Source organism: Chinchilla lanigera, unplaced genomic scaffold (assembly GCF_000276665.1).
Source record: "Chinchilla lanigera isolate Chin_1 unplaced genomic scaffold, ChiLan1.0 scaffold00014, whole genome shotgun sequence".
Classification (NCBI taxonomy): domain Eukaryota; kingdom Metazoa; phylum Chordata; class Mammalia; order Rodentia; family Chinchillidae; genus Chinchilla; species Chinchilla lanigera.
The window spans coordinates 30,506,207-30,526,314 of NW_004955415.1; the positions used below are offsets into that span (position 1 = coordinate 30,506,207).

Below are 20,108 nucleotides of genomic sequence, written 5' to 3' on the forward strand. Positions count from 1 at the left end.
GCAGCTAGCCTAGAAATCCCTCCCCACTTCCACTCCAAGGAGCATGGAAAGAGGGGACAGAGCTATTAAATGTAGTGTGTATTTCGCTCACTGGCACAATGCAAACTTGAATTCTTACCCCCAGCTTGGGCTGGTTTAGTGATTCTCCCCCAGGTGTCAGCCACTGATGTCCCCTGGACGGGCACCCACCCTCCTGACCTCTGCTATGCCCTGCCTGCTGGGCTCCTCCAAGATGTGGTCCCAGAGGGGAGGCAAGAAGAGACTCGGCCACGAAACGGACCCAAGGCAGCTGAGAGCAGGCCTCAGAGGCACAAGAGCCTCCTGGACTGCAGTGAGTGCGCCAGGGCATCTCCTGTTTTCATCAGAGCCCATTCTGTTTAACTTCAGGGACAGTGAGGTGCAATTTTCTAACTGGGAAGGTAGAGCCACTCTCCTATTCTTAAAGTGGAGAAGAGCTGGGCCATGAGCCATTCCCTTCTATAAATAAGACCCTGCATGGTGATTGCTCAGGGCATCCATGGGGTGTGGCCAAGCTGGTCTGTCTGGGCAGAGGTGGGAGTGGGGGATGGGTCTCCAGAGCGCGGAGCACCCTGCTGTTGTGGGGAAGAGAAATCAGCTGTTTCCTCAGCTCCTGTGGCACAGCTGATGGCCAGAAAAGTGCCTGGAGCACTCTGCCCTAAGAGCATCTATGGGAAGTCAGCAGGAGCAGGAATGTTCTGGAAAGCATGCTTTCAGGGTAGGGAAGGACACAACTGTTTTAGAGCAGGGGCCAGCTGGGCGGTGTTGCGTGTTGGCCCTGTGCTGGGGTGAGGCGGGAGTTGTGGACAGCACCATACATGGGCTGTGGGGTCAGGAGACGCCCTGCGGCCCCGTTAGGCGAAGGTCTGGAAAGCACAGGCTGATTCCCAAGAAAAGCAGCAGCTGTGCCTCAGACCTCAGCACAGGAATCCTGCTGGCTTCGCAAACTGCATCTATAAGAGCTGCCCATCCTGGGCACGGATTCACAGAAACCTGAACTCTCCTTTCCTAGGGCAGTCACAGAACATCCACCTTCCCCACCTTTCTGTCCCAGTGCCAGCCACAAGCAGACTCCGCCTGAGAGCAGATGGTGAGACCCTGCTGCTGAGCCACACCCTGGAGGGTGTCTGCTGGGCTCCAGCCCCGTCTGTTGCACTGGCTCAGACCCCTTGGGCCAATGCCATTTCCACACAGCTGGCCATGCTTCAACCACGCTTACATAACCAGTCTCCAAAAACCCAAAGGAAGAGGGCTCAGGGCACACAGACAGGCACAGAGGGAAGCTCTGGGCGGCACAGAGCTGTGGCCTCCACGCCTCGTGCGTCTCCTCCCTGGGTTCTGGCACGGACCTGCTTGTTTCTTGCCTTTCACCCACAGATTTTACAAATCAGGGCTTTGAAGCAACCCTGTGCTGATCAAGCCTATGTGTGACATTTTTCCAGCAGCACATGCTTACTTCCCGTCTCTGTCCTATTCTGGTGATTCCCATAATATTTCTAACATTTTCAAGGGCCCCAGTGACCTATGAAAGGGATCTTTGTTACTGTCGGTGTTTGGATGTGCATATTATCACAGGCGAAGGTTTCTGTGCCCAAACCTCTACTGGGTCCCGAACTCCTCTTCATCTCACCAGGACCCAGGGGTCCCAAAAGGGCGACCCTGGCCCCAACCTGTGTGTGTGGCCAAGTGGGCCCAGCTCCCATCTGCTCACAACCCTTCCCCTGTCCCCTGAGACCACGCCACCAGGAGCTGGTGCAGGTTTTTATTGAGCAAGGCAAGGGTGGCTGTAGGCCCCACACACTGGTGTGGTTTAGGTCGAGGAAGGAAGAGGGGACAGCTCATGGTGTCCACACTACCCGGAGGGGCCTGCTGTCCTGGTCCCTAGGAGCTGGGACACCAAGGAGACTGAGCCAGGGCCGGGTTCCATTGCGGGAAGGGGACACCAAAGGGGACACAGGTAAGAGGTGGGAAGTGTGGCGTGGCCTGGCACAAAGCCTACGCATCGCGACAGCTGGACTTGGTGAGGAAGATTTTGCCTTCCCAGGGCACGGTGTAGATCTGGAAAGAGCAGACCGAGTTCTACAAAAGAAGAGGGAAAGACAATCAGTAGGGCTGCAGGAGAAAGGGAAGAGGCTTGGCCATGTGATGGGGCAAGGTGGAGGGAAAGTCCCCAGCTCAGGGATCCGAGGTCCTTGTCCCCCATGGCCCCCAGGGAGCAGCTATGCAGGGCCAGGATCCCAGGGACACAGGGCAGGGAAGCTCAGTGCCCCAGCACCCTCACCTCAGCCCAGGGCAGCACTGAGAGGCACCCAGGGGTGAACCAGGCCTGGGACACAGAGACAGGCGGGGTGGGCAGGGTGACAGGGACTCAGTGCCCAGAGCTCAGCCTCCAGGGACCGGCTGTCAGGAGAGGCTGAGGTTGAGGGCAATGTGGGGTCTTGGCCCTCTCGGGCCTGACCTGCTCAGCCTAGCTCTTGCAGGGGCGAGGCTGGGACTCCCAGAGCCTTCTCTTGCCTCACCAGCCCTGCTGCTACCCCTCCGGCCCAGCAGGAGAGCCCCAAAGACAGCGGTTGCCTCCCAAGGTACCACTCAGCACCCCAATCAATCCTGTGTGTACAGCCCTGCTCTGTTATCCACATGTGCACAGATGTGTAGTTACCCTCACACACACACCTCACCTGAAGTTATCTGCCCCCGACTACTACACTCCACACACACACACACCTCCCCACATGACACAAAGGTGTGCACATGCACTTCCTCAGACAACATACACCCATTCATATGACACACACATGTGCATTTACTTCCCACACCACTCACCAATGTGCACACTCACCTGTACACACGACCAACAGGTGTGCACATTCATCTCCCTGTACAACCCGCACATGTGCACATTCACTTCCCATACAACCCACAAGGGCAAGCATTCACATACACACGACAACATACCTTCTTCACGCCTACCTGCACAAAAACTGCACCACCAGAGGTGCACATGCACACACAGACTCACACATCCCTGCTTCTGGACTGGCTCTGCCCACAGCAGAAACCTACCCTCTTCAGGTGCGGCTCTTCATGGAAGGGACAGTCAGCCAAGTTGGGCTGGGACTTGGTGCACGTGGTTCTGCCAATCTCCACTTCCAGGAAGTAATTCATGCCGGCCACCAGCTAGAGGGGAAAGAGCAGGATTCACTCACAGCTGTGTGGTTCACACACCCACAGCTACTGTCTTGTCCAACCGGTCAGTGTGTTTGCCCAGGGCTCAGGCCTGCATTGATGAGCTACCAAAAGCATCACCCATCAAGCGCAAGCCAAGTCTTGCTGCAGGACGGCTGGGCCCTGCTTACAGCTTGTTTCTTCCCGAGCAACTGAAACCAAGTGTCTCCTGCAGCCAAGCAGAGGAAACAGGAAGAGAGCAGGCAGACACTAGGACTGGATCCCCTTATCTGGGTCCTGGGAGGGAGGCCGACTTGGGGAGCAGCCCGGGCACTGAGCCAGCACTTCCTGTCCAGGAGGCAGGGCGGGTCCACCCCAGCAGGCTTCGTGCCCAACAGCACGCCCTGGACGCTCTTCTAGGAGCTGAGACCTGAGGATCAAGCAGAGCTGACCCCTCAGGTACCTGGTTCCCCACCCACAGGACACATCTTCCCTGGCTCGGCAGCAGGGGGCGGCCAGCTGCCCACAGGGACGGTGCCGGCCCACTGGAGAGATGCCCTGCACCAGCTCAGGGCTTCCTGGGGCACTTTGCCAGGCAGTCGCTCCCCTGCCTGTCTCAGTTTGCACTGGAGAACAGAACCCAGCCGTCCCTGCCTGGGAGCCCAGAGAGGACTCCTTAGCACCAGGAGAGGCAGAAGGCAGGGACGCAGGACAGGGCTCTGCACCACACCCCGCACAGCCAGGGCGAGGCCCCAGGCCCCCTCAGGACTGACCTCCCCATCTGCAGGTCAAGGTCAGGGACCTGTGATGTCTCATATCCTTACTTCACCCCAAGGCTCGTCACCCTGAGGGTGACGGCAGCAAGGACCATGGCAGCAGGAAGTGCAGGCCATGCCCAGGGCAGAGGTCAGCGGGCCACTGTGAGGAGACAGGCCCTTCTCCACTCACCTGGATGTTCACAGAGGGGGGACCGAGCTCCACACACTACTGTGCACACAGTGCTTTTGGCACTGTCCTATGTTCCACCTGACAGGGGACACGGGCCTAAACCCAGCCTCCTTAAGGACAAGCCAGGTCCAGCAACCTCACTGCCCATGGTAACTCCAGCAGGAACAGAGGCCTGTCTCCCCCAAGCTCTTGGGTGCCCACAGCTCCCAGCCACCAGGCCTGTCTCAGGGTAAGGACCCTGCTCCTGCAGACCACTCCTGAGGACTGCTTCAGGAGACCCCGCCTTGCTGCACAGAGGGGAAGCAGGCTCCTGGGGACAGAGCTATACCCCTGCTGGAGCCTAGGAGGAGGACCGGCTGCTGGCTATGTCCACCCTCGAGGACACACCCATCACCCAGGGTCAGCAGACATCTGCATAGTTATGTCCTGCCTAGTGACTGGGACACATCTGAGTGGGGGGTCCTTAAGGGTTCACTCTGTGACGTCATAGAGAACATACACAAGCAGAGGCAGCATCAGCATCACAACCCTGTCATCTTAGGGATGCCTGTGCACCCCGTCCATCCTTGCCAGGAACACCTTGGGGCTCAGGACTGCACCCAGCTGGGCGGACCCTAATAAGCACAGGTCAGGAGCACAGAGCAGCTGCTCCAGGGAAGAGGAGGCTGAGTCAGGACAGGCTGCAGGGCACAGAAATGTCCTCAGTGGGCATCAGCCACCCTGCATGAGGCTCTGTGGGCGACTGAGTGTGAATGTGGCTTCCTGAAGTCAGCCTGGTCCTGGATGTGGAGAGCAGGTCCTTGTGGGTAAGCAGTGCCCCCAAGGATCAGGGGAATCCACCCAAATCCATACACAGCTCCACCCACTATGGGGAGCCAGAAGCAGGGCCCACTTGGCCAAGGGTGACCACGGGAGAGGCGGGCACAGGGCCCAGGACGCCCTCTGCTCCTTCTGCGCCTGCTCTGCAGACCTGAGGTCAAGTCAGAGCAGGGAGATAAAGTTCAGGGGGTGGAGCTCAGAAAAGGAGGGTACAGGTGCCTGTCCCCGTCCTTGTCCCTGCTGTGTGGTCACTTGGTCCACAGTTTATAAGGGCTCCTGCCTGAGAGGTGGCTGTGGGGCAAAGCTAAGGACCCCGATCCTAGCTTGGTGCCTCTGGGACTGGACTACGGCTAAGGTTCAGGTGTCACTTGCAGTGCACCCTAGGGTCTAGGCCAGGTTGCAGGAGGGACCATCTGGGCCAGCAGGAAGGGCGGAGGAGGGAGAGCAAGGACCCCTGCCGAGGCTCGCGTGCGTTCCGAATCCGCCTCCGGCTGGGCCGCAGGCCGGGCGGCGGGGCAGAGGCCGAGGCAGGCCGCGCACACACGCACCTGCTTGCGGGCGCGCAGCACCTGGCGCGCGCGGCTGTGGAAGCGGTCGTTGCTCGCCTTGTTGTACTCGCTGAGAGCGAAGTTCAGCGCGCGCTGCACGCCCTCCTCGCTCACATCCGCCTCCTCCAGGCCGCCCAGCAGGCGCGGGCGCTTCCTGGGCTCCGCGGCCAGCGTCAGCGACAGGACGGCGACCAGGACAGCGGCCAGAAGCAGGGCGGCGCGGGCCATGGCTGCGACGGGACGGGAGCTGCGGACCACCGCGCTGCGCGGCGCCTTTATCCAGGCGCGCTCCGCCTCTTCCGGCCGCGCCCAGGTCCCGCCCCGCTGCCCTGCCGCTCCGCCCGCTGAACGCTGTTTCAGCAGAAAAGGGGAAAAGCGCAGTCCTGGCATCCAGGGGTCGTCGGAGGTCAGGGAATCCCCGAGCAGGGGTGCCGGGAAGCCCAGGCCCTGACCTGTCTTGGGGGAACTCCTCTGCCAAGAAGGAGTGACTCCCCTTTACTTGGGAAAGGACAGGGGTTCACCTTAAGGCCTCGTGATCAGTCAGTCAGTCAACAGATCTCCCAACAACTACTCCCAGCCAGGTAGTCCAGGCCACAGCCCGGCACAGGTACCTGAGCCTGGAGGGGACAACGGGCGAGACCCCCACAGAGCTGGGATACCGAGCATGTGTGGCTTTAAACTTCTGGTAGATGTATCAGGAAAGTGAAAAAACTGGTGTAATCATGTTAATAAAATGGCTATTTAACCTTTACACCAAATATCATTTCATGAAACAGGGCAATTCTTAATGAGGCGCTTTGGATATTTAGACTGAGGGATTTAGTAAACCTCACCCAGAGCGACCCCTCCATCAAGAACCAGAGCGGTCGCCAACCGACCAGCACCCTGGAGCTCAAGCTCAAAGCCACCTGGCCCTGTTCCCTGTCTGTCCTGGGCTGGGATCTGCTCCTGTTCCTGAGCTTCCCAGGGGTGGACTCGCCAGGAGAGCGCCTGTGTTGCATCCTTGCTTCAGCTTCCTTTCTGAGCTCCCTCATGTTGTTTCTTTAGCCTGATGTTTGGTTCTCTTCCTCCCTGGACAGAGAGGACACGGGCAGCAGGGAATCACATGCCAAAGCCAGGGCTCAGGACGGAGCAGGCCTGGCTGGAATCGGGCCCAGAAGAGGAGCGAGTGCAGGGCTCCGGACAGAGAGCTGGACCCTTTCTCCACCAACCCCACCCTCTCTGCCTGACAGTAACCCAGGCCAGTGACTCCAGAGTGAAGGTGGCCAGCTTTCCTGTGTCCCTGGACCCCAGATCTGCTCTGTGCTGCCTGAGTTGGGAAGGTGGGATCCACAGGAATCAAAAGGTGGGAACGTTTTCCTGCGTACTCGGGGCTCTGTCCCTGACTATGCAGCTTCCCTGGGGCTCTTAGATGGGCTCTGGCCTGCGCCCCAAAACACAGAGCACATGGGAAGGGCGGCTCTGCATGGCTTCCATCCTTTGCTGCTGCCTTGCACTTCTCCTCCCTCCCCCCTTCTCTTCCCTCCCTCTTCCCTTCCCTTTTTTCTTCTTTTAAATTGGGACCCCACCCCTCCTCTACCCTCTCCTTCCTTCTTCCCTAAAGCCAGTCTTTTTGTCACCACACCCCGTTACTGGGGGTTGAACCGAGGGTTTTTGCACCAAACTACATACCCAACAGTTTCTTAAAGTTTTTAAATTTTTGAGGCAGGGTTTCTCTAATTACTAAATTACCTGATTGGGCTCAAACTTGCGATCCTCGATCCTCCTGCCTCAGCCCCCTGAATGCTGGGATTATAGGAGTGCCCCACTGTAACCTGCGTAGGGTTAGGGTTTAGTGTTTTCTTTCAGGCAGAACCCAGAAAGGAATAAAGGCTCCACCGTCAGTGGTGCAAACCCAGATTTTATAAGAGAAAGAGCAGCTTTTCCCAACTCTCCCACATATGTGAAAATACAAGTTGAGGTTTTTAAAGAGTAAGATCAGTTCAGTACTTTCTTTAAAAAACAGAAGAGAAAGAAGAACACACAAGGACCATAAGGCTGTAAGTTACGTGTGCATATGTGTGGGTGGGCCTGCGTGCCCATGCACAAGTTCACGCGTGTGCTTTAACCCGACCTTGTTTGCCATGCTTGTAACACTGCTGCCCCCTCCCCTCCTGTCCCTTCCTGAGCTTTGTCTCTGGGGTGTGACAGCCTCTGATCCCAGGTTTGTCTGCTCCTCCTGGTTGAAGTTTCCTCTGATGCCGGACTTTCAGTTCCTTCTGTCTGGGTTCTGTAATGAATGCTCTGGGCATGATGCACTTCACCATGGGACAAACCTTCATGCAGTTAATTCTCTTCCTAGAACCAAAGCGTGGGTGAGGGGCATTTTCAGGCTTCCTGATCCAGAATGCCAGAGCAGCAGGCCTGGCCCAGCCAGGCCTGGGGAGTCCAGACAAAGACCGAGGGGTCCTGGCACATGCTGGGCTTCACTGATGTGTGAATATTTGTGGGTGTCGTCCTCAGCACTGTCACATAGGCTGGGGATCCTCAGCGCTGCTGCCTAACAGGTGGTGCTGTGGTTCGAACACTTTCCTGCTCCATACATGCTCACCGAGCTGCTGCTTTGCGGCCTCATCACACTATAGCTCAAAGTGTTCACTGGGTGCGGCTGCCTGATCCTGGGCTTCTGGCATCCAGACCAGGAACTGAGTAAATTGCTTTTCTTTGCAAATTACTCAGTCTCTGCTGTTCTCTTATAGCAATGAGAACTGGATTGATAGGCAGCATCTCCTTCTCACAGGCTTTATGCCGGATCCCTTCAGGCAAGCCTCTCATATTTATTGGTCCTTCATGAAAAGTGTTCTTGATTCTATGTCTATCTATTCATCCATTCATTGCACAGCAATGTACATCTGATGTCAGATTCTGACTCTGACCAAGTGGGAGTGGGTCCTGCCCTCAGGAGTTTCTTGGTCTCTGAGGAGAGACACAGCGGGTCTTTAGCCAGCGTGAGGTGGGGGTGTCACTGGATATGGACAGGGGCAGGGACCCTGGCTCCAGATGCATCCTGGGTATCACTGGGAGCCTGACTGGGCAGATTTTGAGAATGCAGTGCCATCTTTTGTTGCTGTTGTTCTTTTCCCAGAGGCTCCTGGACTTCCAACTTCCTTGTAGTGGATTGACAACTGGTGGTCAATTTATAATCCCCAGCTAAACTGAGTAAGTGTGATGCTAGGTGTGGGAGGCTCACCTGGGGACTGTTGCCCGCAGCATAAGAGGCACAACTGGAGAAGGAGAAGAGAGGCTTTTGGGAACCAAAGAGGCTGTTGGAAAAGGTAGAAGCTGTTGGTTGTTTTGGAGGAGCTCGTCATACTGGCTTTCCTGATGAACTTGGCTGTTTTCATCCTCCGAGGAGCTCAGGACATCATTGGCACTGAGAATAGCTTTGGTTCACTTTGGGGGAGCTCTGGTCCTCACTCTGAGCATCGCTTCCTGGCTTCGGAGGGGAAGTTGGTGCATGGCTGGTCTCCTGAGAAGCTTGCTGCGTTGGCTTCCCTGATGGGATCATTGGAGGAGCTCGGGACCTCACTGTTGCTGAGGATGGCTGTGGTATCTTTTGGGGAAGCTCTGGTTCTTCTGAGCATCACTTCCTGGCTCCAGTGCAGATCCCTCAACCTACTAGCACAACTCCTTCATCCCACTGGCACAGATTTCCTAGATTCTACCATTGACCTTTGGGCCTTCCCAGGGCAGATCCGCGAAACAGGCCTGCATGAGATATTGTTATGGGCTCTGGGCCTCCAGGTGGACTCGTGGGAGGCATTGTTATGAGCTCTGGGTCTTTGGCTGGACTCATGCAGGACATTTCCGTGGGATCCAAGTTCTGCCCTAGATTCCTGGTCTATAGTGTGTTGGCCGGGGATGTAGCTCAGCGACACAAGCACCTGCCTGGTCTATAGTGTGTGGACAGATTTATCCCTGGCAAGGGATATAGCTCAGCGACACAAGCACCTGCCTGGTCTATAGTGTGTGGACAGATTTATCCCTGGCAAGGGATATAGCTCAGCGACACAAGCACCTGCCTGGTCTATAGTGTGTGGATAGATTTCCTGCACTCTTTTGTATATCGTTCTTTGGGTGACTATTTTAAGTAATCATATAAAATATGTGCCCTGTATTATATTGTTTCACCTTGCAAAAATAAGCTCCAAACCAACACGCTCCTAAACCGCTTTTCCTGGAATAAGCTGCTCCTCCTGTAAGTCACCAGCCTCAGGCATGGTTTAGAGCACGGAGAAGGGACTGAGACCCAGCTGTCCTCTGAGTCTCCCAGGGTCTCCAGCAGGAAGCGCCACACCTACATTCTGCTCTATAGCTCCCCTTGGTGACTTTACACACCCCACTGCCACACCCCGCTGCATTCTGGGTCCCCCTCCACCTCCTGCCTGTAGCTTCCCCACATCAGGGCAGCCACTGCAGCTTTCTGGGCACTGCCCTTGAAACCTTGGGTATCCCCATCATGTCACTGCTCTTCTCTGTACCCTACGCCCAGTGTCAGAGAAACTTCCACTGTGCCTTCAGAACAGACCTAGAACCTGCTGTCTGCCCAGCTCACTGTGGCCTGGCCACCTGGACCATGGCGGGGCCTCCTGACCCTGAAACATCCACTCAGCCCGCCTCTAGGGATGGAGCTCCTTCATAACCTCAGCCTCAGCCAGGACCCCACCTATGCTTCACACTCCCTCGAGATCTTAGCTCTGACCCAGGCTCCTGTGAGCTCACTGAATTTCCACTCACTTGAGCTTCCATGTCCCCAGTGGCCATGGCTGCCCAACTGGGGAGGAGGGCCTGATCACTAGGAGGAGAAGATGAAGGCTCCAGTGGCTCCCAGGCCCAGCACAGCCTGCCGCAGCTGTGACATCCTCTCCTGCTGTCCCTGCTGCTCTGTGTTGGAGACCACTGCAAAGTGGCTGTGAGCTGGATTTATTATTAACCAATTGGCTTTCTGGGTTAACTTGTGAGTTGTCTAAAGCTTAGGTATCTTGTCTAAAGATAGGCAGTGGACTCATAATAAGTAAACCTCTGTGAGTCACTCTGGTCACCATTGAAGCCTATGTTGCCCTATAAAACTATAACACCTCAAAGGACAAGATAAGGCCACAACTAAAGACGTCTGGCTCCAACCGCAGTTAATTTAAAGGAGACTATAGCTGCAGGCATCTCACTCTTGCTGTAAAGGCTTTCCTGGAGATAACATAGTTCTCCTAAATTAACATAATGTATTACTTGGAGAAGTCCTGCCCAGATTCCTGAGTTTTCTTGAGGAGTATCCCCCTCCTTTTTTCATAAACCAAATAAATACAGGCTGCCCAGAGAAGTGTTTGGCTAAACTCAGAGAATATTAAAGTTGTAAGAGAGTTAGTTCCCCCTGGAGCCCTAAAATCATTTCCTTTGTACCATTTATTTAACCCTTCCCTGTCCACTTGCTTGGGAGATTGCAGGCCTCATCAGCCCACAGTAACTAAGGGTTACTTAGGCTGATAGCTCTGGAAGCTCCCAAGGCTGCTGGGGTGCTGCTGCTCAGGGCGCTTGGCCAGCTGGGTCCTCGTCCTGCAGGTCTGTGGCTGCCTCCTCACCCCTTCAGAAGTCTGCACGGAGGTCCGCCTCCCCTGAGCCTTGTTTGACCTCACCATTTAAAGTCATGCCCTCCTCTCTCTCTTTCCCCACGTTTATGTTTTCACTGCACCGCCTGAGTTTTGGTGTGTGCGGCTCTCATATTTGCCATTTCTACCCACCGAGTGCAAGCTCCAGCCTGTTGTCTGTCTGCTTCTCTTCCCGGTGCCTGGCACGGATCAGGCACAGGCATCTGCTGAATGGCAGTGGAATCAGGATTACTGCTCTTAAACTTCAGCTCCTTTTATTATTTTTTTTGAGACAGTGCCAGCATTTCCTCCCAGCAGAGCATGTCTTACATAATTGGAGTTAATTGCTCCAGTTAGAGAGGGAAGAGAGGTTGGCCCAGGGACACTGAGAAAGAAGAAAAAATCCAGACAGTAGAATTTGAGTTTAGAGTTTCTAATGTCTCTGAAACTAGAGGAAAAGAGAAGCTCTGTAGAGAGTAGGTTTGTCTGAATGAGTCTGAGAGGAAGCCAGAGCGATGGCCCAGGGGAGCTGGGCCTGGAACACAGAACTTGTGTCTTCAGAGGAGTCAACTGTGGTGGAGAGCGGTGACCTCCCTCCCATCCGCAGTCCTGCCCTTCCCCAGGGAACCAGGTGGTTGGGACCCGCAGGGCTGCACTGGATGCTGCTGCCCAACTTGGGCTACTCCTGTGCTGCCTGAGTTGGAGGTTGGACAGCTATGGCACCAGAGGTCTCCTCTCTGCTTCCTGGGCTGTCTACTGCCACCCCCTACTGCCCTGACACCTCTCTGTCCACGTGGCCCATCCCCTGCAGTAACAGCCCACAACTGGCAGGAGGTGAGTGGCTTTGTTCCCCACAATGAAGAGCTGCCTGGTCACAAGCCCCAAAGCGGGCGGGCCAAGCAACCATGGATTGGATTCTTGAGACTGTGAGCCTACATAGTTCGCCTTCCTGCTGGATGTTGTGTTACACAGATGTAGAGGGGATGAATACAGTTTTCCCCAGCTGGAAACTCTTATGTGCATGTACTAAGGTCAAGGGCATTCTCTTAGCCAAACTCAGGCCAGTGACTGCCATCATGACAGGATCACAGCACACATGGTGTCTGACCACGTTTGTGAATTTGTTCAGGGCATTTAGTTGTTGGGCCTCCTCAGTCTCTTCCCATCCTGAACAGCTCCTTGGTGTTCCTTGTCTTTGTTACCTCATCTTTTGGAAGTGCACAGGGCAATCACTTTGTGGAATGTCCCCAGTTGGGGTTTGTGCTGGGCCTTTAGAGAAACTGTGGCAAGGAGGTTGGCTCCTCACGTCATCATGGCAGGAGGCCACAAGTAGGAGGCCATCAGTCTGTCCCTGCGCTACCATGTGCTGACTTTGACCCAGGATCCACTGGATCCTCCAAGTTTCTCTAGTGAAAAGCTACTGTTTTCCCTTTTATAATCAGTAGGTGCTTCATGGGGCTATACTGTTACATATAGTTATTTCATACTTATTAAACCTATACTCTCTAAGGTCAGCATACAGTGATAATTCTTGCCAGAGTCAATTGCTGTTATGATTATCAAATTGTTGTGTTTCTAATGTCTTCATTTAAATATATATTTATTAATGACTTTCATTATACAGTAAAGAAAACTGTCATCCACCTACCTATCCATCAGTCATCTGTCTCTCCACTACTGACACTCAGTTTCTCATTTTATTCATGGACTTGTACTCTTATTATCATCTATTACAATGTTTACATGACCTCAGGGCTGGTCCCAGGAGCCTCCTAAGCTGGCTCTAGTGTCCTGTAGACATGTCCCCTCATTCTTGTACTCTGCCCCTATTCTGTGACTTAACAAGGGGTCCGGGTTCAGAGTTCCCTGTCCTTGGTCCAGTCCCTGAAGCTGTAAAATTTTGAACCATCCTTGAGTGCAGAGCTACTCATTGATAAGATCAGCGCTGCTCATCCCAGGGGCTTTAGTGTCCAGGGTTCATTTGGCTCTGTCTGGAGACAGGTTTGGCTGTCCCCGTCAGGAAGTAGATGTTAGTGCCATCTAGTGGGCAGAGGTCAGAGATGCTGACCAACATCCTGCAGAACACAAACAGCTCCTGAACAAAGAATTTCCAGCCTCCAAAAAGTACATAGTGGGAAGCTGAGGCTCCTTGTTTTAACCTCTTAGGTGACAGAGCTGGGACATACATACACACATGACCACAACTGTCTGTTGGTTTCTACACTGAAAACTGTGAGCTCATGTCGACACCAATTCCAAAGCAATCAATTTCCGTCCAGCCCTTCCTTCCTCAGCTGTCAACCTGATCCCATTACCACCATCCATTTCCTTAGGTTCCCAATTCTAGAATCCAGAGGAAGTGAAGAATTAATCTAGATCCGTGTCTCCCAATTTGTCTGCAGAGGACTCAATTTCTGAAGGTGCCACTCAGGTGCTATGCCCTCTCCCTGAAAACAAAGGGCCCAAAGATCAAAGTCATCTGTGAGAGTTGAAAAAGATTTAATCAACTTCTGTATTGCAGGTATTTTCCATGTTTTATGCCTGTTTAATGTGTACTGCCATCTCCATGAGGAGACTTCCAGTGGAATCATTCAGGAATCCTCTATACTTTAATTAGGAGTGTAGCTTGTATTGATTCACAGAGCCTCATGTATATTGCAAGCACCAGTATGGAAAACACCCTTTAACCCCTTTGACTTTTCTCATCCTGCAAGGAGTTGTTCTGGATTTTGCCATAGACATGAAGAGTTTTGTACATTTGAGGAAGCTCAGAGCTGGAAATACCTGTAGAGCAAATTTACTCCATAATAATGTACACTTCTGTCATAAGGGATGCTGTGTATGTGCTGCAGGTGTGTGTATGTGTGTGAGTGTGTGTGTGTGCTGTGACTGTGTGTGTATATGTGTGCCTGTACATGTGTGTGATTGCATGTGTGTCTGATTCTGTCTGGGGGTCGTGTGTGCTCCTAGGGGAGTGTGACTGTGTCCGTCACCTGGGTGAATGACCAGGCAGCAGTACCTGTGGGAGGCCACAAGGGGCTCCTGCTGCCCCTCCCTTAGAGCCAGGTCCCCAGGAGCATCTCACTGCCTTTTTCTGAGGCATTGGGTTGGTCCCTGTGCTGTCAGCAGCACATGTCTTACCCCGGGGACCATCACACTGCACACAGGCTCACTTTGCCTGATACGCTGCCAGCTCCAAGCACCCTTCATCCTGAGACCTCAGGCCTGAGGGGTTTAGGGTGTGCATCATCACTCTGTGCACCTCCACATCCTTCCCTGGGTCCTTACACTATCTGCTTCCTCCCTGCTGTAGCTCCAGCCCATGTCACAGGGCTGGGTCAGTCATCTGTGGATTGAACAATCACATCCTTCAGCAAAATTTATAATGCATGTTTCCCACATCGTGCAGTGGAGGAGACTGCAGCAACAATCACAAGGTCTGAATCACCAAGTAGGAGCAGCAGGCCTCACTGAGACCTCCTGCCTGCCCAGCCCTGCCCAGGATCTCAGCTTATCAGGGCTCTCCCCTCTGTGGGGTAGAGCCTGGCTTCATGCATGTACTCAGTGGAGAGAGGTATAGTGAGCTCAGCATGCATCAGGATCCTGTTCTCACTGGCAAGTGTTCACCTTTCTGTTAGAGATCCATGAAGAAAGGCGATGTGACATTCACTGTGTTGCATTAGCCTGATTGGAGTAAGAACAGTGTGGAAGTTTAGTAAAGCACTGCTCTGGGTGTGTCTATGGATGACTGACGCAGAAGCTGGCAAACCTAGCGGGCAGACCCACCCTGGATGTGCGTAGCTCTAGTTTATAGGCTTGTAGCCTGGATACAATAAAAAGGGAAAGAAGTAGAAAGGATACCTGTTTTGAAGCACTCTAGTTTCCCTAGTGGGTGTATCCTTTGCTGTTTAGGGCCTCTGGCAGGTCCATAAAGGGAATCACAGCAGAGACCATCACAGGTTTGGAGCAGACTCTGGCATCATCTATAGGTAGCTACATATCTTAGAGAAAGAGCTCCTGGTCTGCTACTGGGCCTTAGTGGAAACTGTACACTTGAGCATGGGACACGAGGTTACTATGTGACTGACCTGAATTACCTGTCATGAGCTAGGTGCTCGATGACCCACCAGATCAAAAAGCTGGACATGCACAGTAACAGCCCATCTAAATACCATGGAAGTGGTATATATGTGATCAGGAAGGTAGATCAGGAAGGTACAAGTAAGTTACATGAAGAAATTACCTAAATGGCCTGGTTCCTTCTGTGTATTGCCTTTTGTCTCCCAGCATGCCTCTCTGGCCTTTGGGTGCTCCGTATGATCAGCCGACAGAGGAAGAGGTGACTAGGGCCTGGCTTACGAATGGTTCTACATGTTATGCAGGCTCAACCAGAAAGTGAACAGTTGCAGTGTTACAGCCCCTGTCAAGGACATCCCTGGACAGTGGACAAGGGGTCCACAGTGGACTACTTCACAGTAGGCAGAACCTTGGGCAATGCACTTGGTCACACATTTTGCTTGGAAGAAAAGTGTCCAAATGTGCAACCATATGCTGATTTATGGGCTGCAGCCAACCATCTTCTGGATCTTCAGGGCTTGCAACCCAAACAAAAAAGGGAACTACAGGCCAATCTCCCTAATGAACATAGACACAAAAATCTTTAATAAGACACTGGCAAAGAGAAGGCAGCATATCATCAAGAAGATTATACAGCGTGATCAAGTAGGGTTTATCCCAAGGATGCAGGGATGGTTCAACATACTCAAGTCAATAAATGTAATACACCATAACAACAGAGCCAAAGACAAAAACCATGTGATCATCTCAATAGACTCAGAAAAAGCTTTTGACAAGGTCCACACCTGTTCATGATAAAAACCCTATGAAACTTGCAATAGATGATCTTTATCTCAATGTGATGAAAGCCATCTATAACAAACAAACAGCCAATATCATACTAAGGGGTCAAAAACTGAAAGCTTTCACTCTAAAATCAGGAGCAAGACAAGGATGTCCATTATCATCACTCCTGTTCAATATAGTTCTGGAAACATTAGCCAGAGCAATTTGACAAGAGAAAGAAATAAAAGGAATATAGATAGGAAAGGAAAAATTTAAATTGTAATTATTTCCAGATGACATGATACTCTACATAGAAAATCAAAAAAATACCAAAAGACTTTTAGATTTAATAACCAAATTCAGTTGCATAGCTGGTTACACAATCAACACTCAAAACTCCAAAGAATTCTGTGCACAAATAACAAATGCACTGAGAGAGAAATTAGGGAAATTACACCTTTCACAATAGCATCCCAAGAAAATGAAATACTTAGGAATCGATCTAACAAAGGAATTTTTAAAATCTCTGTATTGAAAACTCTACAGTATTCTGAAAAAGGAGATCAAAGAGAATATCAGAAAATGGAAAGATATTCCTTGCTCTTATGTAGTAAGAACCAACACAGTGAAAATGGCCATACTTTCAAAATTGTTACACAGATTTAATGCAATCCCCATCAAAATACTATTAGCATACATCACAGAACTAGAGAAATGCCTAAAACTCACCTGGGACCAGAAGAGACTTAGAATAGCAAAAACAATTCAAGTTATAAAGGCAAGACAGGGGTCATCACCATCCCTAACTTAAAATTATACTACAGAGCTACTGTGATAAAAACAGCATGATATTGGCAAAAAAAACCCCTGAGGATCATTGGAATAGATTAGAAGATGCAGAGACACCTCTAAACACACTCAGCCACCTTATCTTTGCAAAGAGGCCATGCACATTCCCTGGAACAAAGATATCTTTAATAAATGATGCTGGCCAAACTGGCTTTCCACATGCTGAAGACTAAAATTAGGCCCACGTCTATCACCATGCACTAAACTAAAATCAATATGGATTAAACATCTAAATAATAAAATAGGAAAACTGAATGGAAGAGAGAATAGGTAGAACTCCTGAAGCTATAGGAGTAGGCAAAGTGTTCATGAACAAAAACCATGATTGTATGGGAAATACAAAGAATCACCAATTGGGATCTCATTGAAAACTTTTGCACAGCAAATGAAATCTCCAACAGAGTGAAAGGCAACACAGAGAGTGGGAGAGATTTTTAGCCCTTTGTTCCTCAAATGAAAGACTAATGTATAGAACCTATAAAGAACTAAAAAAAAAAAAAAAAAACAGGCCCCTCAAATTTAAAGAGACATCTTTAAATGGGCATCTGAGATGAATACACACTTCTCAGATGAAGAAATATCAATGGCAAATAAATACGTGAAAAATTGTTCAACGTCATTGGTCATTGAAGAAATGCAAATCAAAACAATGTTTAGATTTCATCTCATCCCAGAAAGAATGGCTATTATCAAGAAATCAACCAGTAACAAGTACTAGAGGGGTTCTGGGGAAAAAGGGGAAAAAGGGACCCTTCTGTTGGTGGGACTGTAGACTGGTGCAATCGTTGTGTAGATTCCTCAAAAGACTAGGACTGGAGGCTCCATTTGCTCCTGCTATTCCTCTTCTTGGTATCTTCCCAAAAGAAGTAAAAGCATCATACCACCAAGATATATGCAACACCCATGTTTATAGGAGCACATTTTATAATGGCTAAATCTTGGAAACAACCCAAATGCCCATCAACTGATGAACAGATAAAAAAAGAGGGTTTTTATACAATGGAGTACTGTTCAGTCACAAAGAAGGTTAAACTTGAGGCATTTCTAAGTAAATGGATGCACCTGAGACCACACTCTTACATGAAATAAATCGGACACACATGTGTGAATATTATATCATCTCTCTGGTGTGAGAAACTGAAAGTGTAAATAAGGACCAAAATGTATAATAGATATTGGGAAATGGGAAGAAAATGTTCAAGTGAGAAAGGGAATAAGGGAAAGAATAGTAGATATTCGAAATAGGAAGAAAATATGCAAAAGGAAAGGGGAACTAGGGAGAGGAGAGAGGGAAAGGAAGGATAGGAAAAGAAAAAATGAAAAAATAAGGATAAAATGGAAATAAAGCTTTGTAAATAAAGAGAGGAAGGGGGGTTGAATGGAGGGGAGGGTACTGGGAAATAGAGGAATCAAGATATATCATGTACAGGTACAAACTTCCTGTACTGAATGTGATCATTATGTATATCTAAATTGTGCCAATAAACTTAATTTAAAAAGGAGGTTAGGCTTGCTTTATTCCTGGAGTCTCACTAAACATAAGGTCACTAAGGGTTAAAATTCTAATATATAATTCTATAAAAGGGGTATATACACTTGTATTTTAAAAGAACATTTTTTTGGTCTTTTTTGAGACAGGGTCTCACTATGTAGTTCATGCTGACCGTGAGCTCACTTTGTAGGCCAGGCTGGTCTCGAGCTTCCAATGATCCTTCTGCCTCAGCCTCCTGATTGCTGGGCTTACAGGCATGCACCACCCGCCCAGCAAACGAGCATATTTTATCTTAGGAAAATAAGAATAATTTTTCCAAATTCAGAAATTTTATAATTTATTTTAAAGGCAAATTTTGCAAATGAAGAAAAGGCAGAAAGAAGAGAGGGAAGTAAAGAAGGACATGAGTAAAAGAGTGTTTTTGGCAAGATAAGATCTGTCTGGTAAGAAGTTGACCTGCCAGAAAGTAAAAAGAAAGATGAGGAAAGGTCAGAAAGTGAATGTAAATCATAAAAACTTGGCCAGTGATGAAATTTCTGAAAGAAAATTTCTAAGTGTGATAAGGCTGCTTATAATTTCACTGACTATTTATATCGTTTTTTAAAAACCAAATATATAACATTACTGTTGTTTAAAACAATGTTTGCTTAAAATATTAATACACTCAGTAAAAATTTACAGAAATTAATCTAAATTTACAGAAATTAAGTTAATTTCTTCTGTTTTATTCTTTTGGTTTTTGATTACCAAGAAAACTGAGTCTTAATAGAATATGAGTTTATTTAAATGTTCAGTTTATAACTCTGATTAAGTGAACAAATATTATTTTAGGTTATTACTAGATATGTGACACTTATTATATATTTACTAGAGATGTATAATGCAAGGACCACACATGCTATGAGAATGTGCAAAGGCTGTGAAACTAATGATGCATGAGTGTGATGCATGCACAGTAACCAGTAAGTGCTGTCTTACACAAGTGATGTCTTACAGCATCTGGACCTGAATTTATGAAATAGTCAGTGGAACTTAACATTTCTGATGCCATTCAGTACCATTCAGCAGGGAAACTGCCACGTGGACAGTACTGTCATTTTAACTATGGTCTACATCTACTGGCTATCACTCAATAGTTTATTGCACAAATGAGTCACTTCTATATCAGGTAATAATATAATAATAATAATAATATTTGAGGTCATTAACACTGCTTCTTGATCTTGTAGGAGATCCAAAGCCCTTCTCTGATTTTTGTTACTACTGTTGAAGATGTCTTAAGTACAAAATCACTTGATTACAGCTATACTACAGAGGCATTCTGAATTTTGCCTTAAAAGTGAAAAGTTAAGTTGATATGTAAATCTTTCTATATAACTGTGCTGCTGTTTGTTCGTGACTTCCTTGTATGTCAAATGCATGTCACTCCCTAAGTGTACAAGCCTTCTAAAATATAGAATTGAGGAAAAACACCTTGATGTATTGGTTCCCACCCCCAGGACCAACATTGTAAAGGTAGACATTTGTGAGGGTGTGTTTCTAATTAGAATTTTTTTTGTCTTTTTGAGACAGGGTCTCACTATGCAGTTCCGGCTGGCCTTGAGCTCACTTTGTAACCCAGGCTGGTCTCAAACTTGCGGCAATCCTCCTGCCTCAGACTCCCTAGTGCTGGGATTATAGGCATGAGCCACCATGCCCAGCTGTGTGTTACTAATTGTATTAAAATAATTAAATATGGCTAAACCCAGGCATTCCAAAATGATTGACCTGAAAGTCATAAGTGTAAGCAAATATATCCTACCTAAA

At 49.8% G+C, this 20,108-nt stretch overlaps 1 protein-coding gene and 1 long non-coding RNA gene across 5 annotated transcripts; one reads left to right on the forward strand and one right to left on the reverse strand.

Annotated features, from left to right (window-relative positions):
- Nucleotides 1-1,765: 1,765 nt before the first annotated feature.
- Cst3 (cystatin C) lies at nt 1,766-5,903 on the reverse strand. Its single transcript, XM_005380975.2, has 3 exons — nt 5,499-5,903; nt 3,082-3,195; nt 1,766-2,097 (listed from the first exon to the last, which is right to left on the reverse strand). Exons 1-3 carry the CDS (start codon nt 5,886-5,888, stop codon nt 2,014-2,016), a joined length of 588 nt encoding a protein of 195 aa, XP_005381032.1. The 5' UTR covers nt 5,889-5,903; the 3' UTR covers nt 1,766-2,013.
- On the forward strand, nt 4,134-19,805 carry LOC102006658. Of its 4 annotated transcripts, none has more exons than XR_001233256.1 (5): nt 4,134-4,937; nt 6,578-6,843; nt 13,453-13,640; nt 18,651-18,790; nt 19,532-19,805. It is a non-coding gene; the product is annotated as an uncharacterized LOC102006658 (long non-coding RNA). The 4 variants fall into 4 exon arrangements; XR_001233255.1 differs by having other exon boundaries at nt 18,651-18,745; XR_001233258.1 differs by having other exon boundaries at nt 13,522-13,640; nt 18,651-18,745.
- The last annotated feature ends 303 nt before the right edge of the window (nt 19,806-20,108 follow it).